General features: G+C 42.7%; 1 protein-coding gene across 3 annotated transcripts; it reads right to left on the bottom strand.

The window, feature by feature from the left end:
- Window positions 1-493: 493 nt before the first annotated feature.
- IVNS1ABP (influenza virus NS1A binding protein) lies at window positions 494-27,921 on the bottom strand. Of its 3 annotated transcripts, none has more exons than XM_075936764.1 (15): window positions 27,789-27,921; window positions 16,022-16,267; window positions 13,429-13,555; window positions 12,714-12,883; window positions 12,553-12,628; window positions 11,262-11,435; window positions 10,609-10,734; window positions 9,042-9,149; window positions 5,470-5,599; window positions 4,715-4,939; window positions 3,991-4,112; window positions 2,947-3,073; window positions 2,736-2,867; window positions 2,406-2,579; window positions 494-1,896 (listed from the first exon to the last, which is right to left on the bottom strand). In XM_075936764.1, exons 3-15 carry the CDS (start codon window positions 13,537-13,539, stop codon window positions 1,643-1,645), a joined length of 1,929 nt encoding a protein of 642 aa, XP_075792879.1. In that variant the 5' UTR covers window positions 13,540-13,555; window positions 16,022-16,267; window positions 27,789-27,921; the 3' UTR covers window positions 494-1,642. The 3 variants fall into 3 exon arrangements, with proteins under 3 accessions (XP_075792879.1, XP_075792878.1, XP_006135860.1); XM_075936763.1 differs by lacking the exon at window positions 27,789-27,921 and adding an exon at window positions 27,329-27,520 and having other exon boundaries at window positions 16,010-16,267; XM_006135798.4 differs by lacking the exon at window positions 27,789-27,921 and adding an exon at window positions 27,329-27,520.

Here is a 27,921-nt window from a genome sequence, read left to right as displayed (position 1 = left end):
TAACAGTTTCTTTCTCCAAAGCATAAGTAAAAGTGGGTTGCTTGTTAAGAATACATCAGTTTCAGCATTATAAGTTCTAGGCTCCCCTCCCCCCCCATTAAATATTCCACCATAAGTGTGCTATAATGAAGATGCAATGGAGCAAGTGTTATCCTAGATGTAGAGTTGGAAGAGGAAAGTGGGGATGCTCACTGAAAGTATTAGACCTAAGCCCAGACCAATTTTAGCTATATGGATCAGAACTTGCTCTGAGAATACATAAAACAGTAAGTGAACAATGAACTCATACCTGTAGCTCTTTTGGGTAATGTGGATCACTTATTTGGCTGTTTAAACCTCTTAGATTAACAATACTCAGACCCTAGCATATCTTGTTTTGCTTTTAGTGGACAGGTTCACTTCCATCTATGTGGCAGGATGATTTATTTTTTTTTACTGAAGAGTTTGTTAGTGAAATGTATGAACAAAGCCACAACTACAACTTCGATAATAATCCTGTGGTTTAAGGATTTCCCGAAAGGTACCTTTTAATGTGTTTGCATCAGCAGCAAGCATTAAGTGCTAAGTTTGGCACCACGAAAATGAGATGTGCCGCACTACATACTGGACACCAAGTCATCCCAACCAACATTTTTACATATGAATAGAGAAAGTGAACCAAAACATAGGATTGAGCACTCATGGGACAAATTAAGTACAATTCATCTTATAGCACATTTGTCAGCTTGCACTATTAGAAAAATAAACACCATTTTAAGAAATGTTTTCTTCATCACACACTGGTAGTATTCTAAAAACATGAACACTTCAGGATTTACAAATGTTAGCTCAACTGTTGTAACAAAACTGCTGTGCAGAAAGCACCCTCCTACATTTGTCCAAGTATCTGAAGCTAAAGTGACTTTAAATACTGGAAAAAAAAAAGTTGTTAAAAAACGCCATTTAAAATTTAATGAACATCAGTGTTGCATACTAAAGTACAATATTGTAGCAGAGGCAAAAGCTTAGATGCTCATGTACAGTGGTAAAATAAATATCCCACTTCATCTCTATGAACACCAAGATTCTCTCTCTGCCTCAACACCAACTATGCCACTTTCACTTCAACAGGTAAATATTCGGAGTATATAAAAAGTTATAAAAAGGCAATCATAAAAGGTTAAGTATTGGCAGGCATGTCAACTTTAATAAAAAAAGAGCATTATGTGTGTTAAATAAGGCTTATTACAGATTGTTCCAGTTATTGGTGAGGAGAGCAGGGAGCCTGAAAAAAACCAACTGCCTATAACCAAAAACCCTATTCTTCCTGCCCCAAATACACATTCTAAAGGGGGGAGAGGGGGGGGAGGAAATGTGCAAATTAGCAAAACAAACATTGGGGGAAGCTCTTGAAATGATATGCCCAATCAGTTGTCTTGCAATAATAATTTCCAAAATCTAAGTAACAAAATCCAAAAATACACAAACACCCTTCATCTTTCCAAAAACAAAAAAGTATATACAGCACATTAATAGTATGCAATATGCAAAAGCTTTGTGTCGCTGTCAGCAACTTCTTACCCTCCCAATCCTACTGACATGTACCTCTACTAAAACAATTACATCACTAAGCCTGTTAGTTTGCCAGTGGCACTTATACTGGTTAAAATTTATACATTTTTGCATATGGGCTCCATTCATTTGATTCTGGGTTGTAGATTTCAACTGTATTCAGGAATTCATTGCCATCAAATCCTCCAACTGCATAAATGGTGTTTGCCACAGCTGCAATACCGGCATTGCTTCTTGGAGTAGTCATATTTCCCATCATCTTCCATTCATTTTTAGCAGGGTCGTACATCTCCATACAACTGACAGCACGAGAACCATCAAAGCCTCCACCAACAAAGAGTTTTCCTGTTTAAAAGGAAATGATAGTGTAACTGCTTATATCCCATAAGCCGCTACTTCATAAACAAATTCTACTTCATAAAACTATATAAATTTGTGAAAGATAAACTAAGTCAACAGGAATTAAAAGTTGTAATCTAGGAAACAGGGATTTATGTATCCAGAATAACTTATTACAAATTCTAATTAGCAGGGCTCGACAAATAGTTCTGCATGCGCAGAACTGCGCAAAACCGCGCGGTTGGCAAGCAGGGCTCGCCGCCGCTTGCCGAGCCCTGCTAATTAGTATTTGAATGCTGTATACCTGGATAGTGAATCCAGTTAAATATAAAATAACTTCTATTAGCTGAAGTCCTCTGCATATTTCCCTAATATAAATGCCCATTAAAAGTGTATGCATTCTTTGTAATCAATGATTTAACAAATCTGCTTTGCAGGTTAGTAGTATAAAGGAAAGTCTGTCGTAACAGGGTATCATTCACAAAATTTGCTCTTGTTGAAAGATTAACAATTACCATCATGAACAGCTACTCCAGCTCCACGCCTAGCCACATTCATAGATGCAATTAGAGTCCAGGTATCATTCTCTGGATTGTAACGTTCTACACTGTTCAGACAATTCCAAGACTCTGCTCCTCCAATTATGTACAAATATCCACTTAGCTCACATACTGCAGATTGATGTCTACCTACAAATTAAAAGATATTAGCATCACCCATAAGACTTCAGCAAAACACACTTGTAAGTGCATGGCAGCGCAGCTGCCTTTTTTTATTAGAAATAAAAAAGTGCACATGGGCAGCAATATTAAAAATCTGCTTTAAAAACAAGGCAACAAACTTACGAATGTTGAGTGGAGCACAGCTTGTCCAAGATTTTGTTACAGGATCAAACACATCACAGTTTTTCAGTCCCTTCCGGCCATAAGGATCTGAGCCACCAACAACATACAGCTTACCATTCAGAGCGCATACTCCTGATAATATATAAAGTGATTTGTTACCTAATAACATTAGTAAAGAACTAAAACAGACAATCATCAAAACAACCATTACCTGCATTGCAACGACTGGTTCTCAGTTCTGGAACAGGAATCCAGTCATCTATTTCCGGATCATACATTTCTCCACAACTCAAGTCATCTGAATGGCCATTTGATCCCCCGACAACATACAGCTGTCCCTAAGTAGAAGAAAAAGCTATTGTTTCATGTGTCAATTAAAATTTAATTCTGTTCCAGAGCACCTCTCTGGTACTAAATATAAAATTATTCAACTGCTACACACAGGAATTGCAAGGAACAGACCAAATGTACAAGAATAACTACGTTATCAGTTAAATACAATGTAGCTTACCATGAGCCTTTACGTTTAAGGACTGACAAATCCAGTTTTTCAAGATACTAGCCCAAAAATATAAGGATTTTAAGTACTCTGTTGACAAAGCCCTGGCTGGGATGATTTAGTTGGGATTGGTCCTGCTTTGGGGAGGGGTCTGGACTCAGTAACTTCCTGATGTCTCTTCCAGCCCTATGATTCTAACCAGATATCAAACATGACTAGTGTATCAATATTTATTACTGAAACGTAAGTTACATTTTAAGAAAAATGGTCTTTCTTGCATCTGTAATTGAACATGGTATATTAAAGCCAACTCAAAGGCTGGAGCTACTAGGAAAGATACTGCAAGTGAAGAAAAATGTGAATGTTAACAGTCTCTCTGGGTCAGCTCTCCTCAGCACCTGTTATTTAAGTTCCTCCTATTTAATTATTAGTCAGTCTGAGAAAGTGTCTTTCTTCAATGATTCCCATACAGTCAAATAAAATCCCTCCTGGCAAACCTACAGAATTGGCTGCTTTTGAATTCGGAGACACTAACTGCCCCACTTGACAGATGGAGCATAACATACCTAGCTGCAATATTTCTTTTTGAAATCATATCCTAGAAATTCTGAATACCTTTGAATGGATTTGTACACATTTCAGAGCTAAATCTGTTTGTCCCATCCTTAGTTTCTTTCAGACAATCCAAATCATCTACTAGGGCATTTATACGTCACAAAAAATGCTTTTTCCATCTGTTATTTACACAGCACATACCATTAGAACTGCCATCTGGAATCGGGCTCTTGGTGTTCTCATGGGTGCAATAAAAGTCCAACGGTCCTTTCGTGGATCATAGCTCTCTACTGTGCGCAGACATTCCTCTCTGTTATAACCACCTAACAGTAAAGCCACAAGAAATCACATGCAAAGAATTTTAATGAAGCTAGTTCACTAGCTTCATTAAAAGTTAACATAGAATCTACTAACTAGGGATGTGAACGAGTAGTCGATGTGAATAAGCAAATGCTTATCAGATAGTTGACACACTAGTCAACTTGTCACCTCCCTCCCCTCTCTTGTCCCCTCTATCAGAAAGAGGCCAGGCTCCGGGCTCTATGCAATGCTGCCACTTTGAAACACCACAGGGAGGGAGCCCAGGACCAGCAGAGGACTGCTTGAGTCCCCCCTAGCTCTGTGCTCCCTGCAGTACTTTCATCTTTGAAGTGTAGCAACAGCCTTGGGGCTGTTGCTACACTTCAAAGTCAGAGGTGCCCTTATCAACTAATCACATAGTCAATGCAAATTGCATTGATTATTCGATTACACAATTAATCTAAATTTAACATCCCTACTTCGAACCTTGTTCCTAATTACTTAGTTATGGAATAGTGATAGAAATGTTGCCGTGATAGTCCTGTTTTTTGTTTTAGTTATGGAAGGTACTGTATATTAGACATGTTTCAATCCAAACATGTTTTTACTTTATTTAGTTTTTTACCTGCAGCTATTAGCCTGCCATTAAGTTCCGCTGTTCCCAACCCAGATCGAGCATACTGCATTGGAGACAGTGGCTTCTCTGTAAGGTCATCTGGTTGAATCTCAAAACTCATGCTCTTCATCAGTCGTGGAGTACTTGTTGGAGAGCTCTGAGGGCTGTTTCGTCCATGAAGAAAAATCACACAGAACACACCATCCAAAACAGCAAGACACAAGTAAGTATTACCTGAAAAACAAAATGTTAAGGAGTGTTCTATATTTAATACACTAGTGGCTTCCAAGTTTATCCTTACAGCTCTAGAGTCTAAAATATTTAATGCAATTCATATTTACAGACTCCAAACTTCACTCCAGTTATATAGAAGCACTATACCGCATAACTCAAGATTATACCTAAGCAAACTCCCATAAATCCATCTGAAAGTGTTTTAGGACAAAGTCTCCCTCCAAGCACAAAATAACTTCTGTTCATGGTTCACATTCCTCACAATTCATCAAAATTTTCCATGGGAGGTAAGATGGTCTTATAGTTAATATACTTAGCCTCAAAATATCTGGGCTTTGATCTCAGCTAAAGATCTAAGAGACCATGAGCAATTCACTGATTTAAACAGAAAAAGTTATCTAACTGTAAAATGGGGACAACCTTCCCTATTCCATCGGGTACTGAAAATTCGTTACTGTATGTGAGATGCTCCGAAACTATGACCATGAGCAAAAACGAAAACCCTAAACAAAAGAAGCCAACACACTTACTTGAAGTCTTTTCTGAGGCAACAATTTTCCATTCATGTTTAGGACTCTGTACAGTAGTATTTGGAGAAGAAAGGCTTCCAGAGGAACTGCTACTTATCTGCTTGTGATCATTCTCACGTGGTTGCTTTTTCTGCAAAATCGAAAGGCAGCTACAGAACCCTAGCCAGAGACCACATCTTTATCTACCTTTACTTTTCTCGGCTAATCCACACAACCGAGAAAAATGCGTGAACTTTTCCACCTCTGCAAAGCATCATTTATAGCACACCTACACTTTAAATAGAATTGTTTATATAATTAAAAATCTAAACAGATTTACTCCCACCTCAGTATTCATTTAATCTCCTTTAACCCGATCCTCTATCAGAAACCCAACCTTAGAAATCATCTGGCTCTGAACCCCTTTTTAGAAATAAAATATGCACTCTCACTGGACAAAAGGTTTTCAAACTTCCTGCAGCTTTCAAACTTTAAAAGCCACCACTCACCCCCGCCCAACACCAACTCCTCCCTCCCTGCCCCCCCCCAATCCACATCGTTTACCAGACTGAAAAAACTGGATGTATTTTTAGACTCTCAAATTGAGCTAACCACACAATGCCCATTTCTGAAAGGTAATCATTAAAAACCAATTCCTCAGATGAGACACCCTTTCAACACAGTCAACCTGTATAACTTGCTGCCTAGAGATGCTGTGATGGCCAAAATTATAAAGGGGTTACAAAAATAAGATAATTGACAACAGGCTCATCAGTTGCTATTAGCAAAAATGGCCCAGGACACAATCCCATGCTCTAGATGGCCTTAAGCTAATTACTAAACATGCTAAGACTGGTTTGTTCTGTAACTGGTTCAGTAACCAGTTTGTTCTGTTCATTCCTTCTGAAGCATCTGGCATTGGCCACTGTTGGAAGACAGGATACTGGACTAGGACTAATCTGACCCAGTATGGCCATTCTTGTGTTCTCATCTAAAAAGTCTGTGTGATCTTGTTCAGTTTCTCTGGCCTTTTTTTTTTATGATAATACTTTGTACATAAGGGTTATTTGTTCAGTATTTCACTTTATAAATTTCTTTTGCAATTTAACAGATGCAAAGAAAAGAACTTATTTCAGATCACTACGCATATCTGGAATAAAAGCCAAGTCAACAGCAAAAACCCAACATCAATTATACGAATTCAGTATAACAATGTTCTAAAACCATATAGCTGAAATTTACACCACTTGAACTGTATGTTTTTTCACATTACAGAAAAGGTAGCAAGATCTGTAAAATACTCTCAAAGATCATCCATCAGCTTTTCCTCTAAATTTCCCAAACTCTGCTAAACCATATTTATCACATCATAAGGCCGTCATCCATCTTTTTTCCTTGACTTTTTAACAGACCAACTAGCCAACAAGTTATATGTTTGAGACCACCAACCAATGTGTTGAGTTTTGTATCCAGTAAAACTGGTGTCTTTCTTTGCCCACCCACTCCAAACTGTGATGAAACTACAGGTTGAACCTCTCAACTAGGACTCCCTGGTCCAGCTGGACCAGAGAGACCCAGTGGAGGGCCAAAGGCAGGAGTCCTGTGGAAGCCAGGAACCCAGCTAGGCTGGCTGCAGCAAGGCCAGCAGCCAGAAGCTTTGCCACAGGAATCCGGCTGAACTGGTGGCAGGGCAACCAGAGGGCTCCAGTGGGCAGCAGTCTACTGCGATGGGGCCAGGAGCCCTGGCAGCAGATTGTGGGGCTGCTGGAGGAGTGCTGGCAGAACCAGCAACAAGCCTGGTAGGGCTGGCAGAATCAGGATACTCTGGTGGAAGAGCAGCAGTCTTCAGAGGGCAGGAGGGGAGTCCTGACAGTGGAATTGTGAGCTGGAGAGGCCATTGCTGTTGCAGCAGGGCTGATGGATCCAGGAGCACCGGCGGCACGACAGTGGTCTGCTGTGGTAAAACTGACCATCTCAGCAGTAGGGGTGTGAACTGCTGCAGCAGGACAGTAGGGCTGCTTGCACATGGGGAGCCTGCCGGGAGGCCAGGCACAGAGCTGGGTTGGGGGACTGCTGGCAGAGGGACAGAAATGGCCTCCCCAGTCCAGCAAAATCCCTCTTTTGGGACCACTCAGGTCCCAAGGGTGCTGGACCAGGAAGGTCCAACCTATATTTCACTGTCAACTATTAAATCCCACTAAAATTTTTTACAACTTTTTGTACACATGCCTATCCCTTAAATTTGAGAATTTTTAAAGACTGAATGAACTCCTCCAAGATTGTGTTTCTAAACAAAACTATGAAAGTCAAAGTTGATGTATATAGCTTAAATATATTTGCCATTGTAGTTCTCCTATTTGGAGAACTTCACTCTGATTTTTTCCTCCTTCATATTTTCAGAAACAAATATTTTATCTACTTAGTTGAACAAAATTAAATCGAAAGAATTCACTAAATACCACTGAGGCAAAAATGATTTACTCAACTCTTCTCAGATTTATTTTCAAAATCCATGCGCTACATAACTATAAAGGTATTTTTAATGTTTACTAGAAACCCTACCAAGACCAGATTGTTTCTGTCTGCAATTCTCATTGCTCTGAATTCAGAAATCAAGGTACAACTACATTAAAACTCAATATAGGAGAGCTAGAGGCCACTCAAATTTGGACACAGTAACTCTCATTTGGGTCCATCAAGCCATCTATTTAAATTCTTTTCTTCAACTAGTTAAAGTTGGAGGACGAGAAGATAGAAGCAGCACAATTCATGAACTTAGTCCTTGATTTTATAAATGTCGACAATAGCAGAAGACAAAATGAATACGTTTTTCTGCACAACTCTTGCCAATGTTCCTCTACTCTGACTTGCAAGCTCTCTGCTAACTATTCCATACTTCTGCTTCTTGCTCAGACAGCTAGTTGTTAACAGCTGTCTATTTGTTCAAAGATGTGAATAAACAACAACTAGAATGAAATCACGTAAGTCACAAATTCAAAACCAGATGAAAATGTAAACTGTATCAGAGTACCGCCCTCACCTGGCCCAACAATCAAAAGGCTGTACTGCTTCCTTTGCAAGTCCATGTATATATATATTGTGGTTCTCTCCTTTCGCCCCCCGAAGAAAAATTTCTCTAGAATTCCTTTAATATCTGGCTCCTCTTTACATTCAGTCTGAGGCCATTTGTTTTGTAGCCAGTTACTTTTTCAGTCATGCGATCTGCATTTTCTATTCCATCTGAATTCAAACTAAAACAGCCCACACACTTCTCAAGCCTTCAATATTAAACTCTATTTTCCTAATATTTCTATTACAGAATCCCCTGTACTAGACACCCTCTGATATATCTTTTCAGTTTTTGATGACCTGAGTTTTTTAAAGACACATTTAACATTCAAATAAGTACTGTTAACAAGATGAAGCAAGTGAACAGCCAATACCACAGAAGTACAAAAGTATTTCCCCATCTGTGTTAATCATAAAGATACTACTTATTCCCTTTGCTACTGTACACAAGTTTTCCGGTGTGCTACAAACTGCTCCAACCATAATTTTACCTTATCTAACCTCAGACCATGTGCAATTTGTACCTGCACAAACTGAATGTGGTCATCATCACTGCCATACACCTCAGCCTGTCCATCTAGTAGATTTCCATCAAGCAGCTTGTGATCAGCTGAGTAGTACAACGTTTGAACCTGCAAAACAGGAACAGAATACCCATGTGGCTGCTATCTCCATAGCTACTTAATTACAGGGGATTTACAAACTCCAGAATGCCCTCTCCAGCATAGCTCTTGTCACGTCATCTCATCTCAATCTAGCAGAATGGCAAAATTAAAAGGAAGCAGACGTCACGGGGTAATGTTGCAAGTCTTCAAACATCAGCTGAAGGATCCTTGATTTCTGAGCTTGAAACAAATCTTCGTTTTTCAAGGACTTCTATTATTGCCCCAGTATAGTAACTAATATATATCACAAGCACAATATACATTATCTTGCAGAATAAATTATACAAATCCGCAATCTCATGCAAGCACTCATCATTCCCTGTAAATAAGTTTTTTAAATTGCAAATACAATGCTTTCTGTGTTTTTTCTAGGGGGAGGGATGTTATGTGAAGCCAAAGACTGGATTCCAAAAAGAAAGTAAGTAATTGAAAGAAGCGAGCAAAAAAAGTAAGTTCTGGAGAAAATGTTGCACATGACGAGATGCAATGCATTAATTAGATACACCCGAATTGCAACTGGGAAAAATCCAAGCATTTTAAAATTGAACTACTGAAAGGGGAAAACATGCATTTGAGGATATATCTGACAGTATAAACATGTACTTTTGCCTATACAAAAAGTATTCGATGTGCTACCTTGCCTGTAATAACCAGGAAAGATTTTATGATGATCTACAGGTTTTGTGAACTCGTTTTCCCGAGCAAGTTAAAAATGCATAATTCCACTATGATTTCCATTAACTGCAGATATTAAAAAATTTGCCTATAGTCTCAGTGTACTAGTTGTATTCACGAATAAAGTCATTAAACAACACACAAAACATTAAAAATAAGATATCCTGTAAAGGAGTAAGTAAACACCATTAAATCATCATCATCATCATCATCGTTCTCTGCCCACAGCGGATTTTCTTAGGAGAACTGGGGCAGGACTGCTGCTTCTTTACGTGTCAATACACTTGAGGTTTCTTCTTGGTTCTTCAGCCTTGGTATCCTAGTTTTGTTAATAAACCTATGGGGAGATAATCAATGGGGAGGAACAACCATTAGAAGCTTTTACCTACTTGTGATTAACAAGTAAAAACCTGTGGAAGAAAACATTTAAGAATCTACAGCAAGTTTCAGTGCCACCTCCCTAATTCTAAAGCAAAGTCAAATGCTACTTTGAAGTTAAACAGTGTACAGTGAGAAAAAAATAAAAATAATAATAAAAAAAAGAAAGCAGAAGACCAGACTGAACAATTCATTCAGCTCACCTGGACACCCCCCCTGTTTCTCAGCTTATGGGTACCTACAGTAAAATTTAAATTCTTTAGGGTCATGATTAAAAAAAGAAAAGAAAAAAAGGGATCATCCTTCATGTCATGAAAAGTTTAAATTAAAAAAAACAAACAAACAATTTGATCCCATTTGCTTAAAGACTAACCTCTTCCATCAGATCTTCCAGACTATCTCCATTTTCCCAGATGCTGCGCTGTACCCAGTTGATTACCTTTGTGTATAATTTGCCATTGCTTGGCAAGCCAACATTGTCTTCAAGCATAACTTCAAGCTTGAGTAAAAAATAAGAGTAGTTAGTGTCCAGCTTATGCTATTACATACAAGTTGTACATTTACAGCATTGTCAGTATTTTACTGAAGTTAATTATTCTTAAAGAAAATGAAAGAGGACAGAATTGTCTAGCACAGCATACTGAAAATGAATGAGTATACTAGTCTCTAGTATTTCACTACTGAAGGTGAGCTCCTGGCTGTGTTCCCTCATCCTGGCAACAGAAAGGATAATTTTACATAAACTAATTTTGACTTAGTCACTAAAGTCTTCTACGGATGGAAGACAGAAGATATCATGCATAACCAAGTTTCATGGCACTAATTAATATAATCTAATGGAGACTTCTAACAGAAAATAGTTATATACTATGCCTGTGTTAAACAAACTGCAAACTATTCTGGAAATTCGGCAGGTATACAATTTTTCTGCCATTGAAAAAGGAACCAGTACTATTTACTGTTTACTATATTAAAGTACAAAAGGTAATTACCTATTTTTGTTAAAAGATTAAAATTGCTGCTAACCTTTAGCCGTGGAAGCTTGAGAAATTCCTCCTGTTCTGAAATCTGTAATAAGTGTTCCTGAATGTAGCCATCAATCTTGTTCAACAAACGTGAGTCTCCCATACAACTTGCAAAGTTCCGATAAGAGATGCAGCTCTGAACGTCCATCTTGGACAGCAAATAATCACCACAAACCTTTAAAAAAAAAATGTAGTATCCCAAACTTTCTAGTATGTTTAAAATGTAATATGCTACATTTCTTTTCCAACATGTAGCACACACTCTACCAGTATGAAATATTTTACTTACTCTGATGGTACTCTATGCAGAAAAATCTTTCTAAAACAAGCATAAAATCACCCTAAGCATAATCACTCTATATACTATGGCAGTCATAACTTTAGAACAGTACCTTAATAGGACAGGACCAGAGAAAAGGAAAACAGAAAAATCTGTATCATAATTATACTGGTCAATTCTTTGAAATTAACATTTCAAACGCTAGTGATTTGTTAAATAAAGTCTACTTTACTACTTATGGCCTCCACATCATTATTTAAGGACGTAGGAATAAACAATAGGTATCTTGATAAGTGAATTAGCCTCTCTCCCCTATAAAATGTGTGTTTTGAAACAGCAGCAACCAGGGATTTCAGAGTCCAAGTGGATTCTTCCCTTCTCAAATCTCAGTTACAGTTTTTCAAGCTAAATTCTGCCTGTAACTTCTCTGTGAGCCCAGTGCATTAGGTAGGCTTACATGGTTGTAACTGGCTGGAATTAAGCCGATAGTTCTAGTGATGAAACACAAATACAGAATCTAGCTTATCTTGGCTGTCCATTGTAACAATCACGGAAGTGGTAAGCACCTTTCACTAAAAATCAGTATGTTTTTGAGTACACAAAGATGACCTCTTGTGCAACTTATCCACAGTGTAATCTCACTTCAGTGTCAGTTAACACCAGCATTTTTTTTTGTGACAGTGTACCATCACCTTTTTTGGGGGGAGCACTCGCATTTCTCTGGCAAAGCCCCCAGCCAACCCTGGGAGCACTTGCGCCGCAAACCTGCTCGGGACACGTGGCAGTTAAAGGGGTCAGGACTGAATTTCTGCCCTGACCTCTGAGCGCCCCCCCTTTTTTGCTCAGCAAGTCCCCCCTCCCACTCCCTTTTTTTGGGGGGGGGCTTGGCAATCCTAGTACTGGCACCTTTTTTATTTACAAAAAAAAGCACTGGTTAACATTAAACATACAGTGTTTTCGCTGTCCCTCAAAAGGTTAATAATGGGACTGCTGTAGAAGATGTAAGTTATACCTGCTTGACTCTCTCCATCTTCAACTTCTTAGCTGCAGAATACACATCTTTTACTAGCTCTTTATCAGCTTTCAACCTATTAAAAAAATTCGGTGTTATTCTAAAACAAATATAAACATGAATATTTATTTCTTATTGCTTATCAGGAAAGTAATACTCACTGAGCAGTGTAGGCATAATTTAATAAGACTTCAACAGCTTCTGGATTGAGATCATCAAATTTAACATGAGAAACTCCATGAGAATCACTATCACTGTTGAAGATTTCAAATAAGTAGGGACTGCAGCAAGCTAGGACTGCTCTGTGTGCCAACATCTCATGTCCACATACCTTTATTAAAAAGAAATCTTAGGTTTTTTTACTGTGCTCCCACGTCTATTATAAAAAAATGCAAAGTGTTATGCAGCCTTGTTCAAAACATAACAGATCAAAACTCAATGTATATTAGAAAAAATATTTTATCAATATATATTTTTCAACTTGCACCATCTGAATTAAACTGTTAAAAGCCATATATTGATGGCTGAAAATGTAAATAATGTTCCTTTTAATCTTTTCCATTTACATGTGATTTTCCATCCATATGCAGAATAAATTGTTTTATGTGCACTGAGGCATGTATGAATGTGCATCACCAATACAAATACACAACCTAGCTGTGGGTGCTCTGCTAATCAGCTGAGTAGCATCTGAATCTCTCCTGAGCATCCAAATAAGCGCATAGCTTACAGCGAACACTTTTTAAATTATATTTTTCTGAATAGTATCTGATTTTCAATAAGATAGACAAACTGTTAAGATTCACAGAATCAACATGTAAAAGATGTTCTTTGCTATCTGTAAATGTCACCCCTAGATGAAACTTTATAACTTACCTGAAGCCGAACATCACAGAACTGACCACTTTTACGCAAAGCGTTTAATTTGGCAACAGATGATTCTATGAAGTTTTCATCTTCAAACATCAAATATCCATTAGGAATCATTTTGCTGTTGGTTTGGCTGTCAAAAAAAAAAAAAAAAAAAAAAAAAAAGTTTTTCCCCCCCCATGTGTAAAATGTACATGCCAACCATGGAAGCGTATAAACTATTTCCTTATTACCAGCTCCCTCTTCCAAAATATATAAACACTTTGTGCAATGTCCATAAAATAAAGAACAGTGATATATTTAAAACTAGATTGGACAAAATGCACAGTCAGTTCAATTAACTAGATCAGTGGTATGCAACCTTTTTGATCTGCGACCCCCGTGCCATGGGGGCTGCCAACTGCTGGACTCAACCCCAGCTGGCCAGCTCTAGATGCCGCGGGAGCAGTCAACTGCCGGGCCCAGTCCCTGGCTGGCTGGATCTAAGCGCCGCGACCCCCTGGGAAGACATCTGTGACCCTGTTGGGGGTCGTGATCCACGTGTTGTCATCTAGTACAGTGGTGCGCAACAGATCTTTTTTATTTCTAATATTTGTACTGTATGTTCATCTGAACTAGGGATTTTAATGTACAGATGTTTAAATGATTATCAGTTAATCCAAATAACTACATGCACACACACCTCCGTGCTGCATCTGTATCACAGGGAACTTTTAAGCTGGCTCCCAACAAGTGCTTGTTCCTGCAGAGCTGCCTGCTCCCCTTCCCATCCCCGCTTCCTTCCACAGAGACAGCAGTGCATGGGGGAGGGGGAAGAGGGAGGAGCCAAAACACGTGGGGAGCTGGCTTTTAAACTGGCTCTCCATGCACCCTGGCTTCATAGAACTGCCTGCCCTGCCCCTTGTGCTGCTGTCTCTGCCGTGGGTGGGGAGGGATACTGGAGCAGCCTCTGTCAGTGGGGAGCTCACCCCCCATTCCTGCAGACAGGGACTGCTCAAGTGGATGCCAAAGCGGAGAAGCAGGCAGGAGCCAGTCTGCATCAGGAGCCAATTTTTAAACGGCTATTTTTAAACTGACACAGAGGCAGCCACGTGGCATGGCAGGGGGTCCCCAGGGTTGGGTGGGGCTGGGAGTGCACTGGCTGCCAGCTCTGCACCCCCGGGAGGGGGAGAGGGTGTTTTAGTAACTGTATAACTGCTAAAAATTGTTGTAGCTACGTGATTACTAAAATAAACGATATCTAACATCCCTAATCTGAACTAATTTCTAATGATTCTATGGAATCCATATTATGGGAACTGTAAAAAAAAATCTCCTCAGAACAGTTTAGTTCTCTGTAGTAACATTAGAATTAATACCCTGAACAATTAGCAAATATACATTTAAAGGATCACTATTAAGTCTTTTCTACCTACAGGTTTACCTATCTGCAATATATCTGAGAGTTTGTCTCTTGGTGTCTGCTGCGTCGAGAGGGCTGGGGTAATTCTCCCTCCCTGAGGCAGCCTGCATACTGAACACCTCATCCCAGTCCCACCCCAGAACAATGATTTAAATGAAGAAAAACAAATATCAAGTTAAGGATCCAAGCAATGCTAGGTAAATCTAGTTTATAAATAATACCAATGGTCTTCTCTAGTTTGCATTGTGGTACTATGTAGATGGGATTGAATTAATTGTAGAGCTGTCTAACTGCACTGTGTAGACTCTTCTAACACAAAGTAAAAGGTATATAGGCAGCAGGATCTACACAGGCAGTTAAGAGTGTTCTTTAGTTCATACACTTCTAGTTCACACAGCAAATACCATGTAGAAAAACCCTTAGACTAAAAAAAATTGTTTTCTGCTATAATAAAGTTTGCTTTGTGACAGCAATTTATATATAGTCAGTTTCACTGGTTCCCTGGGCTCAGTCAAATCAGTCATTTCTTATTTGTGTGGGTCATTCACATAGATATAGGTAAATATGAATCATTTTTAAAAACTGGAAAGCATGATTGCACGAGTCACCAAAAATGACAGGGAAACTCAAAAGCAGAATAGTACTTGAAGTGACAACTGATTTGACAACTTTGTCAAGATGTCAATCCTACAGGCCTTTTAAATTTGAAAAGGAAAATGAGGATGTAACTTCCAAGTGCCTAATAAAGGTATTAGACAGCATTTTGAAAATCCCATGCCATGAAGTTACCTAAACACCTTTTTTTAAAAGAATATGATATATGCTATTTCTTATTTACTATTACAGAACAATTTATGTTTTTAGTTTGCAATTTAATAAATGTAATTAGCATAAAATATTTTAAAAAATAAAATAAATCTTTTAAGGTCAGTTACCTTTCTTAGAATTAATTCTAAGTCATTAAAAAAACCCACTACAAATCACTGATGTAAATCGAATTAATTCAATATGCTTACCAGAGTAAATTACTGCACAAAAAAAACTTAATATTGTTAATTTTTACTTAATTACAAGGTTCTTCCTTTGCATACACTTTCATTTCTAGTCAAACACTATGTTAGGTCTGCCTATCACAGTAACACGACAAAAATTTGTTAACTACAATGTTTTCTTATACATACTTACATCAATAGTTACCTGATAAATTTACAGCAATATATTTAGAACTGGGAAACCTTAAATAATCCAATGGTAATGTTGTGTTGAAACAGACCACGTCACTTTTAATGTCGTCTTGCACAGACTATTTGCTGATGTGCAGGCAGACGGGTTGTGTCCCGTGAGCTGCGATGATATTGCAAAAGTAGCAGGCTTGAAATGATGTAATCAAGTCCTTAAGAGCTATAGACATGAATTTCTTCTGTGATAATCATGCATCATAATCTGCAACAAAAATTAGTAATCTAATATATAAAGGAGAATGTTTGTGCGCTAATAACTTGGGCACTATTAAGAGCTACCGGAACCAAACTTTGTATGGGGTAACCTTTCCTCCAGGAGAAGGTTAAGGTATTTTTGGCAGGGTGGGAAGAAGAAGCTACCTGGGGGGGAAGCAGCGGGGACAGTTACTCACTAAGGCCGGGGGCGGAGGCGCGAGGGGAGGGGCAGCGCTCTGCAGCGCTCCGAGCAGCAGCTGCCCCACTCGCCTCTACCAGGCCCTTCCACTGCGCAGGCACGTCCAAGGCAGGGAAGCCCCCTTCTCCCTCCCACCCATGATGTCACTCGGCCCATGCCACTCCCCTCTGGAGGTGGCTGAGGGTTGCCAAGCAGCAGGCTGGAGCATGTGGCAACCACTAGGGGGCAGTTGCGGATGCAGCAGGGCAAGCCCAGCAGGGAGGCAGTAGCGCTGGGAGCGGCCCAGGGTCCAGCGCAGCTTCCTGATCGCATGGCGGGGAGCCCGGCACCTGCTTGCTGTGGCCCGTGGAAGAGGGGAGCCCCATGTCACCGCCCCATGGTGCGGCAGATAGCAGGGCGAAAATTTCGGGGTGGTGGTGGGGTCGTTGCCCCCCGTGGAACCTGCAGCCCCAGGCACGAGCTGGGGCCGCCCCACCCACCCTAGGTCCCATGCTCGCCCCCTCCCACCTCTCACACAGGGCACCCCCAGCAAGACTCCAACGCCCACCCCGAGCAACGCTGGGTAACTCCAGCTAGTTGAATATAAAACAGCATAATTTCAGGATTTTATTTTTTTCCTACAAAAATGTATATCCACGAGAAGTCTGTTAGTCTTTCAGGTGCCACGAGAATCCTCATTGTTTTCGTTAACATAAAAATATCTACAAGAATATTCTATGCATATTAGCCCAACACTCTTTGGTCTCATAACAAAGTTAGCAAGTCATAAGGAACCATAGGAGGTCAGATCAATGGTCCTTTAGCCCAATACTCTGTCTTCCAATAGTGGTCAGTGCCAGATGCTTCAGAGGGAATGAAAGAAAAAAAAAACAGGTTAATTATCAAGTGATGCATTCCCTGTACCCATTTCCAGCTTCTGGCAGTCAGAGGTTAGGGACAAAAAATATACCACTGATGAACTCATCATCCATGAATTTATATAATTATTTTTTGAATACTTTGAAACTTCTGGTCTTCACAATCCCTTACTAAGGATGTTAAGAGGTGGGTAACAATCATGTAATCCGGTGGTTCTCAATCTTTTTTTTTTTTAAATCAAGTACCCCTTTTTAAATTATAAGTACCCCCAGTACCTAGAGTTTTCAGACACCATTTTTTTCTACCATTGCAACATATTTGTTTAAACAACTTAATCAAAGCAATGACATTTTTCGGTGCAAAAAGTACAAAAATAATAAGGTGCTGTAAAACTTAAAACAAAAATTCAGTTTTCTCCAAATTTCAGTTGTGCTGACGTACCCCCCAGAATTCTCTCGAGTACCCCAAGGGTATTTGTACCACTGGTTGAGAAACAATTTGTATTGACTACATGATCAGTCATTGAAAAGGGAAGGTGCTCTGTCCCAGCTTGTGCTGGGTCCATGAGCTGGAGGGCAACAGTTTTTAAGCCAGCCTCCCCCAGCACTGCTTCCTGTTTCCCCTCCTCTTGCTGCCTCTCGGGGGCAGGGGGAAGAGTGTGTAGTTGAGTACTCAACTAGATTCCCTGATAAGTACTCAACTATGCTTATATGCCTACCCTTGACAAAGGTTAACTGTGTTATGCTGAAGTATAATTCCTTATGTTTGTTTTAAATCTAATACCTATTTTCTTTGGTTGACCTCTCCCCTATTTACCGTCCACATCACTGATGATTTTATGGACCTCTGTCACATCCCCCTTTAAGCACATCTTTTCTGAATTACAGTCCTAGTCTTTTTAGTTTCTCCTAATAAGGAAAATGTTCCATAATCCAAATTTTTGTTGGCTCTCCTACCTCTAATTTTCCAATTTTAATATTTCTTCGGAGATGGGGTTAACCGAACTTCAAGTAGCGTTCGTGGTGTGTGCATACCATGCACTTATACAGTGGCATTATGATATTTTCCTCTTATTTGTCTCTTTCCAATTGCTCCTAACATTTTGCAGGTGTTTTGAGAGAACTAACCATTTTTCCTACTCTTTTGTTTCCTGCTCTACTCTACCCGGGATGAGAAGAGCAAGGTAAGTCAACAGGAGTTTCTCCATTCAACCCTTTGCAGTGTAAGCCCTGCAGTAACTTGACCTAAGGTTCATTGACTCTAGCTACATTGTCCATGTAACTGGAGTTGTGTAGTTTAGGTTGACTTACCACAGTAATATACACATGCAGACAAAGATCTTCCTCTTATTCTATCACTGCTTATTTGACTTAAGCCTTTGGGAAAGGTATACTTAGTTCATGTACATTGTATCAACTTGATCACCCCTATTCACATGCTTGCTAACACTAGGGATGTAAAATTCCATTTTATTAATCAGTGGAATGTTATGTTTAACCGGTTAACTGATTAAATCAGGAGTGAGGAACCTCAAGCCCAGGGGTCAGATGTAGCCCCTGGCTTGCCTGGATCCAGCCCTCAAGGCTCAGGGTTTTCCCCAGCATTGGAGAGCCCACGCTGGCACTCTAGCCTCCCACCTCACAGGGCTGAAGCGCACAATATCTACTAACCCTTCCTGCCCCTGCCCCCCATGCTCTGGTGTGCAAGAAGAATGTCTTTCTCCTTCTCAGTTAGTGAGGGTTTGGTGTTTTTTTGCTTCTCACTTGCATGTGGCCCACGACCGATTTCTCTGTGAGGTGTCCCGGCTAGGTGGGAGCACCCTTTCCTGTTAACTGTAACCAATAAGGGCAATGCTTTCATCATTCACATCCCTAGTTGACACCCTCAAATATTTATTTAGGGAGCACAATTTACCTTGTCAAAAAGCACGTTTACTCTTTCACAACCCATTGCGATCATCTACATTTAGTCAATTCTGTTCTTGTCAACCAATCTGAATCAAGAGCAACATACTGATTTTCCCAGAGCACCTGCAGTGTTCTTTTATTCCTGAAAATACTGTGCCACAAAGAGCAATCAACATTTAAGACATGACCATAATCAGGGCTCGCTAAGAGGCGGCGAACCCCGCTCGCCAGCTGCGTGGTTCTGTGCTCTACGCCGGCTCTTCTGGGTTGTAATTACTCGTCACGGGCGAGTAGATTACATTATTTGTCAAGCCCTGACCATAATGGAATGTTCATTATTTCAACTCCTAAAGCATACATGGGCACGTGAATGGAGGAAGTTATATATATTTTAGAGCATCTCCCTGCAAGTCCATCTATGAGTGTTTGTTCAAGAACGCTTCCTAAACTGTAAGAGCTAAGACCACCAAATTCAGTATGCTGCTTCCTCTGACCCTAATTTAAACCACGGTCAAGTGTGGTTGTGGCCGGAATGGGACTGCTTTCAATAACATGGAAAGGGAAGGGGCAGAGAGTGGAGGGAAGCGATATTGAGAGTTGCCACTAGAGCCAACTGCAGGAGCACAAGGAGTGGCCAGCAGGACTGGGGCTCCACCATCTTGCCTGCAACAGACCAGGTATGTAGCCCCCTTCCCCCTAACCTGGAGTCTGCACTCCCCCCCATAGAGAACATCCAGACCATAGACAGGGGAAGGGTGTCCTTAGAGGAGGGCAGCTGGAAGCCTGGTCCCCTCCCCCCCCAGATAGCTTGCAGGCCACAGCAGGGGGTGCGGTGAGAGCCACTGGAGCCTTATCCCCACCTCAACAGCCTGCAGGCCACAAGAGGGGGGAGGGGCATGATGCAGGCTGGGGGCAGCCCCAGGAACCTCGCCTCCTCCCTTGTGGCCTGCAGGCTGTCTGGGGAGAGCCCCCAAAGCCCAGTCCCTCTCCAGACAGCCTGCAGTAGTGGGGCGGTGCATTGAAGGTTGGGTTAGCCCCTTGAGCCTTGCCCCTTCCCCAGGCGCTGGCAAGGTGCACTACCCTAGCCCTCTGGGAGGAGTCGTCACCACAGCAGTGTCACCCTCATCACCACAGGTGGCCCCGGTAAGTCCACCTCCCAGCCCCATCCCGAGTCCATGCACCTCCCACCTTCCTTGACTTCTGTACCCTCTCTCTCTCTCTCTGCCCTGAGCTGCCTTCACCTTCCTCCCTGAGCCCTGCAGCTACTGCCTTGAGCCCCCACGCACCTCCCAACCCTTTCCCCTACACCATCTACCCCCTGCTACTTCTCACTCCCTGAACTTTCACTCCAGCCTTCATTTTCAAAAAATAAAATCAGTGAAATGGAGCATTCATATTTTTCATTTATTTTAAAAAAAAAAGTTACTTCAGCTAAAGATCCAAGCAACACTGGGTACATCTTCTAGTTCTTACTAAAAAAACTACATTTTGGTATCTATACTAATTAGGAATTTCCTGAATATGAATTGGCATACAGGATTATTAGCTGCTACACCTACAGGAAAACTGAAGAAGAATCCTTGCCTGAAATAATTTGGTTAATGCAAGCGAAATCATGTTTTAGGCAGAACCACTTTTATGCAGAAGATACAAAATTATCCCTGCTTAAACTATTCTCACAACTTCAATTAAGATACAAAATACATTGCATATTACTCAGTAGTTCTCATGTAACTATTGAGATGTTAGATACTGTGTAACTGAATATTTGTATAACCGCATGAATTTTTAGCAGTTACACAACTATTCAATAGTCGCCAAGGATGGGGCCGGCAGCCAGTGCGCTCCTAGCCTCACTCCCAGGGGAGCCCCTTGCCACCCCACACTGCTGTCTCTGTATTAGAGGCCGCAGCGCAGTGGCAGGCAGGAGCCGGTCACAAGGGAAGCCAGTTTAAAAACCAGCTCCCCATGCAGACTGGCTGTGTGCTGCCCTGCACTGGTGCCTCTGATACATAGAGCTTGGACCTCCCCACTACCACGGACAGGGGCTTCTACTAAAGAGCAGCCTCTGTCCACAGCAGGCCCAGACAGCTCTGTGGAGCAGCCTCTGTTTGTGGGGAGCTCGGATCCTCCCACGGACAGAAGCCACTTTTCAACAGCCTCTCCTGTCCCTATTCCCTCCCTCCCCCCATGCTGCTGCCTCCAGTATTTGTGGGGGGAGGGCAGGTGGCACTGGGGAGCTGGTGCTGAGGGGGAACCACCTTTTAAGCTGGCTCCCCCCCCAGCACCAGCCTCCACACTCCCCCCCCACTGTCTCTGTATGAGGCAACAAGGAGAGGGTGTACGCATGAACAAATACATGTGGGGAGCTGGCTTGAAAGCTGGCTTCCTGAACATAATGGCTCCAGCCTACTCCCCTCACACTCCACTCTGTTGCCCCCTATCAGAGGCAGCAGCGCCGAGGGGTGGGGAGAGGAGGAGGAGCCGGTGCTTGTGGGGAACCAACTTTTAAGACAGCCCCCATCTTGGGACATCCCTCTCTCTGTGATCTGCAGGCTCACCTCCCACTCTCTCTCTACTCCTCTCTCTGTGAGGCACTGCACTGAGCCAGGCCGAATTGGCATGTTCACAAGAGCGGTAAGTTGAAAATCCCATGGACAGACAGACAGACAAGAACAGTGGCCGCTTAATAGAAAGATCATCTAATAATAAAACTTAATTTTATTTAGAATCCTTTAACAATGAAACTGAAGTTTAACAGGTATAAGCAAATGTCTAACTGTGCAAGTCAACATTTCTCATATACACTGTATCCTTTACGAGGTAGATTTCTGAATTTCCACAACCAGAAAAAGTTAATTTTAATTTAATATTTAAAATCAGACTTAAAGAAACATTCAACTGTGTATAACATCATTTTGGTATTGTTCTTACAATAGTTTAAATTATTACATATGTAGAAAAGAATTTGGAAAATTAGATGTCTTAAGTGATTCATAATCTTCTTAAATAATAAAATATAACCATATGTTTCTAGGTCTGTGGTTCATATCTTAGATCACCAATTAAACTGGACATCTACATGAAATAAATTTGAGTCAATACAGTTGCTTCTGAAAAGATCACTACATAAAACAACGATAATAACTTACACTAGTTGTAGAGGTGCCACAGACTGAATAGGTGAAGAGGTGCTTTTCTACAGGAAAAATTAAGTAGATACACCAACTGAGTAATGAATAAGCCTGAACTGCTTCTGCCTGACTGAATTTTTGGGTGTGGTTTTTTCGTTTTATTTCTGGAATAAAATCTTTCAATCTTCATTGCAGTCAATCAGCACATTCCCTGAATACTCCATTCTCTTAATATTATGGAGAAGGCAAAAGAACATTGCTTTTGTGCCAGGCCCACATACTTCCATTTGTAGGATTAAAACTTTAAATCTTAATATTGGTTAAGATACTGTATCAAAACATTTGATCTTATGATCAAATAAAAATAACTTAATTCTCAGTAACCCTTTTTAGTAGCAGCAGACCTTCCCCCCCCCCCCCGCCATATTCTACTTTGCAAGAAATGTAGATCACACTTATTTCTACTTATAATCCATTCATTAATTAGAAACTAGAATATAAAAGCCAAAGTCTTCATAAATAGAGGTTTCTTTCTTGAGTTAACCTGAACTCCCACTTTTTTAAAATAATGAAATAAATGACATCTTTGTATGTCTGGACATGTATTTAAGATACATCAACACATTATGGACCAAAGAGTACAGTTCTGTATTTGCAGGCAGCTTACAAAAGAGAAAAGCCTAGGAACAGTCATTAAGGACTACACTGTCTTCAACAAAACTTAAGTGAGGGCACATAACTACATTGCCTTTAGTTGTAGTACCAAATAAATAATGGGTCAGTGGTTTGTTTAAATCAATTTTCCTTATCTCATAATGAAAAAGAAGGCTTCACTATGAACACAGTGGTTTGTAGGGAAATTTTAGTAAGATAAAAATCCTCAAATGTATTTCACTGTGTAAAGCAAATAAGTAGGGATGTCAAGGTGCAGCCAACTACACAAGTAACCCATAAACCTAGGCTTATCAGTTAATTGGGTCAACTAAATGCATCCCCCTCCCCCCCCTTGTTGCCTCTGTATCAGAGGTGGAGGGGGCAGGAGCTGGTGCCCACCTTACCCCCAACGCTGCTGCCTCTGACAGATGCCTGCCACAGACAGGGTATGTCTACACTACCCCGCTAGTTCGAACTAGCGGGGGTAATGTAGTCATCCGCACTTGCAAATGAAGCCCGGGATTTGAATTTCCCGGACTTCATTTACATGAAGCCGGCTGGCGCCATTTTTAAATGCCAGCTAGTTCGAACCCCGTGCCGCGTGGCTACACGCGGCACGGAGTAGCTAGTTCGGATTAGGCTTCCGCGAGGCGTACAGCTAGTTCGGATTAGAAGCCTAATCCGAACTAGCTACTCCGTGCCGCGTGTAGCCGCGCGGCATGGGTTCGAACTAGCCGGCATTTAAAAATGGCGCTGGCCGGCTTCATGCAAATGAAGCCCAGGAAATTCAAATCCCGGGCTTCATTTGCAAGTGCGAATGACTACATTACCCCCGCTAGTTCGAACTAGCGGGGTAGTGTAGACATACCCACAGGGACTGCTGCCATTCCATACTGCTGCCTCTGTATCAGAGGCAGCAGTGCAGGGTGGCAGGTGGGAGTCAGTCTGCAGAAGGACTGGCTCCCCTTGCAGATCAGCTCTGGGGCCACCAAGTATAACACCTCACTCCCCAGGTGCTCCAATCCCATCGAGGGAGAGGGGGAAGGAAGGACTGAGGTTCACAACCTCTGGCCCGATTAACTCTTCTGGGGTTCCAGGGTTACTGGATTTTGTAGACCCCCCTATGCTTTGGGGTGGGGCAAAAATGAGGGGTTCAGTGTGCAAGACAGGGCTGCAACTGAGTGGAATAGGGATTGGGAGTACAAGATCTGGGCAGGAAGTAGGATGCAGGAGGGGGTGAGGCTGCAAGGTCTGGCTGGGAGGTAGGGTGCTGGAGCAGGCTGGGGGTAGGTGTCCAGCCAAGGAAGAGAGGGCAAGGGCAGGGGAGGATGCAGGAACAGGTGGGAAGCAGGGTGTCTGGGTAAGAAAGAGGAGGCAGGAGTAGACTGGGGGTAGATGTCTGGCCAGAGGGAGGGTGCAAGAGTAGAGGAGGGTACAGAAGCAGGCTAGGGGCAGGATGACTGGCCAGAGGGGAAAGAGCAGGAGTGGGTTGGGGCAGGAGGGCAGCAGTCTTGGCGGAAGAAGGGGGTTGGGCTTGGAATGCAGAAGCAACCCAGCATGGGGTGTGTGTGAGGGGGAGGGGGCACGCGCGCCCCGGCACAGAAGGGTTCTGTGAGAGCAAGAGCGAGCCAGTGAGCTCAGACAGCAGAAGGAACCTAGCATGGGGAGAGGGGGGGACTCAGATGGCAGAAGGGACCTGCTGAGGCTGGCCACAGCAAGTGGCAGAGTCAGGTGGAGACATGAGCACCCAGATGATGTCATCCTGTCCTCCAACATGAAAATATTTGTATATATAGAAAAAAAACCACAACCTCCTTGTGTTGCTGCTCTTCACCCCTACCTCCACAATCCTTGTCAGAGTAAGAGTTGTGCATGTTAAATATACCATACTAGTTAGCTGAAGATATGTCTCTAAACATCTATTTAATCCACCTTTTCTTCATTCTAAGTCTTGATGCACTGCTTTCAGCATGCTTCCTTTTCTCTTTCCACCTACATTATATCTATATAATCTACACCTCCTATATTTTCTGCATCTCCTACTTCTCTCATTAAAAAAACCTCTGAATCCTGACCTCTCCCCCCGCAACAACTCTCTCTTGAATACCATATATCAGCTCCCTCATTCATTCTCACTCCTTTTATATGTATGCAAAATTTCCCAGAACACTAATAAGCGCAGGAGTGGCCAGACAAAAAGCCAAGCTACATCCTCTCCTCAATTTGTTGGGAAAAGAAGCAGATGAATTGGTCTTGCATACAGCAACACACTAAATGCCATAATTTTCCATGGAGGATGTATATTGTTTCTCAAAATCTAAACTAATTAACAGTTTTTAACATATCAGCTAATATAATGAACACAGTCTGGTGGCTTTACCTTTTGTAGTTCCCAGCTAGCAGAAGTCTGACATCCGCCCCTCCTTGTGGCTGCAGAAAATAACTTCTCACACACTACACTCCAAAAGTCTTCAGAAACCCACCATTTCACATCCTCCATTCTGGGTCCTTCACCTCAGTAAATAACTATGGCGATTACCTCCAATCACTCAGGTATTTCAGGTTGCATTCAATTACAACTGTTTAAGTTTGTATGCTGCTAATGGGAATGGCAAGCAGCAGTGAAACTGACAAAATTTATCAGTTTTCACTTTGCTGCACCATGGGAAAATTATGAAAGGCAACTGAGACACTGGAACTTTTGCAGACAATAGGTGAATATGCTAGCTTTTTTATAAAATTTAATTCTGTTGCTACTAATAAAGATAGCTTCTGCTGGCAGTAGCAACTGCACAAAGCCTGAATGCGGACTGGCCACTGTTATTTTATCTGTGTAATCTACCACTTTTCAGAGTACATGACATTATGGGGCATCTGGCACTGGCCACTGTTGGAAGACAGTATACTGGGCTAGAGATGGACCTTTAATCTGACCTAGTATAGCAGTTCTTATATTGTTATGACCATTCAGATACACCAATATAATTTCTACAACTTCAGTTAGGCAACCTTTTATATGAAATCAAAAAAATTCAAGCCCCTCACTCATCTTTATGATAAAGTCAAAATATCAAGCACATGGATCTGAGGTGGTTTACAAAATACTTGACTACAAGAGCAAGTATGTGCAGGAAGTAGGAGAGTGGGAGTTTTCCTTTGCTTCAGCAGTAATAAAATCTTCAATGCCTTATGAGACTTTCTTGCCACATTGTGTGCCAGTAAGTCATTACCCACCAGTTGAGACACACTCGTTAACATTAGCCCTCTAACCATTACTACAATCGGTAGAACTGAACTCTGGGAAATTTCAAAGGTACAAGCCTAGTTTAGACAGGATTTCATGAAAGCAGATATTAAACAACACTTAATATTTTTAATATCACTGGAAGCCTAAGTTGCTTTCCCCCCCCCCCCAATGCAAATTCTAAAACTCGACAGATCTGGTGGCACTCAAACTTTCTACTTCGCCCATCAAATCCTACAGAAAGAAGGGGATGAAAGTTGAAAGAAGGCATCGCATTTATAAGAGCTGACTTTGAAATATGTGAGTCTTTTGATCTGAAACCAGAAGACAGCTCACCACGTACCCCTCACCTCCACCCCACAAAGAAGTGTGGCCCAGTCCCTTCATTAACCATACATTATGTAGTCAACTCTGGATTGGGTGAAACGCCCGCTCCCTGCGGTAGAACCGCCGTTCAATCCCAGGGGCTTGGCAAGGGGAGCCGGCAACGTGGAGCCGGTCGGGAACAAAGAAACGCCAGGGAAGGGAGTAAAGGCGAGGGAGTTCCCACATCCCTCCGCCACACTGCAGACGGAGCGCGGAGGACACGTTGCGACACGACGTTCATTTCTCCCCCGCTACAACGTGGCTTTAGGCGCCGTGTCTTTTGTCAGTGAAACTGGGTCGGAGGGTGGCGAGGAAGGCGTCGCCCAACCTCCCGGTCACTATCCTCCTTTCCTCCCCTCCCCTCCCCTCCCCTCCCCACAGGCGCGGACCCACTGGCCCGCCACAGCGGCGAGGCCAGAAGGCGGGAGGAAGGCGGACTCAAGACCCGCGCGCGGCGGCGGGGTCCGCCATTCGCGCGCGCGCCACGCTGCGCTACAGGTGATGGGCGCCAGAGCGCCGCACCCTCGGCCAGTCGGGGCGGGGCTGTGCGGCCCGCGCCAAGACACGCGGGGCTCTGACATGGCGCCTCAGGCGTCCCGTCCAACAGCCACGGAGCCTCAGAGAAAGCTACCGTCGCTCCGGAAGCCGCCCCCCTGCCGCGGCCTCTCCCTCGCCCCCGGCCTCTTCTGGCCCCGGCGCACGGTACCTGGTGTCTCTCGGCGCAGACGACACCGCTCATATTGGGAGCTTCCAGGCTGCAGACGAAGTCGGTTCGGAGACGCGGACCCAGCCCAGTCGGAAGGCGGCGGCCAGAGGGGTCGGGGCGTGAGGCGGCTCCGCGATGAGCGCGCGCGCACAGACAAGGCAGGCGCTAAACCGCCACCAGCTACTGCGACTGACCCCGTCCGCGAGACGCTGCTACTGCCTCACACCCTCCTGTGGCGCTCCGCCCCCGGCAAAAGGCGGGCTCCAGCTCGCGCTTGGAATCCCTGCGCCGAGAAACGAGTCCCGTCTGACAGCTCAGCGCTAAGTCCCCCCCCCCCCTCGCGCGCGTTGCGAAGTAGGGCACAGGAAGGTGACTGAGCTGAGGCGAAGGGAAGTTGCCGCCGCCCAGAACTGGTTTCCTCCTGCTGCGGGGGGGCGGGGCTGCTCTTGGCTGCTCGTACCTGTTGCGCTGCCCCGCCGCTGCTGCGGCAACGGGACCCGGTGCGTCAGAGCTAGCGAGCCCGTCCCGGAGGGGGCTGGAAGAGGCACTTGGCTACGAGCGACATGCCGACGGCGCTAGTAATGGCCACTGCA

This window comes from Pelodiscus sinensis, chromosome 9 (genome assembly GCF_049634645.1).
Source record: "Pelodiscus sinensis isolate JC-2024 chromosome 9, ASM4963464v1, whole genome shotgun sequence".
Lineage (NCBI taxonomy): Eukaryota > Metazoa > Chordata > Testudines > Trionychidae > Pelodiscus > Pelodiscus sinensis.
Note: the sequence above shows the minus strand (reverse complement) of the source record. Positions and strands in the feature narration are given on the sequence as shown.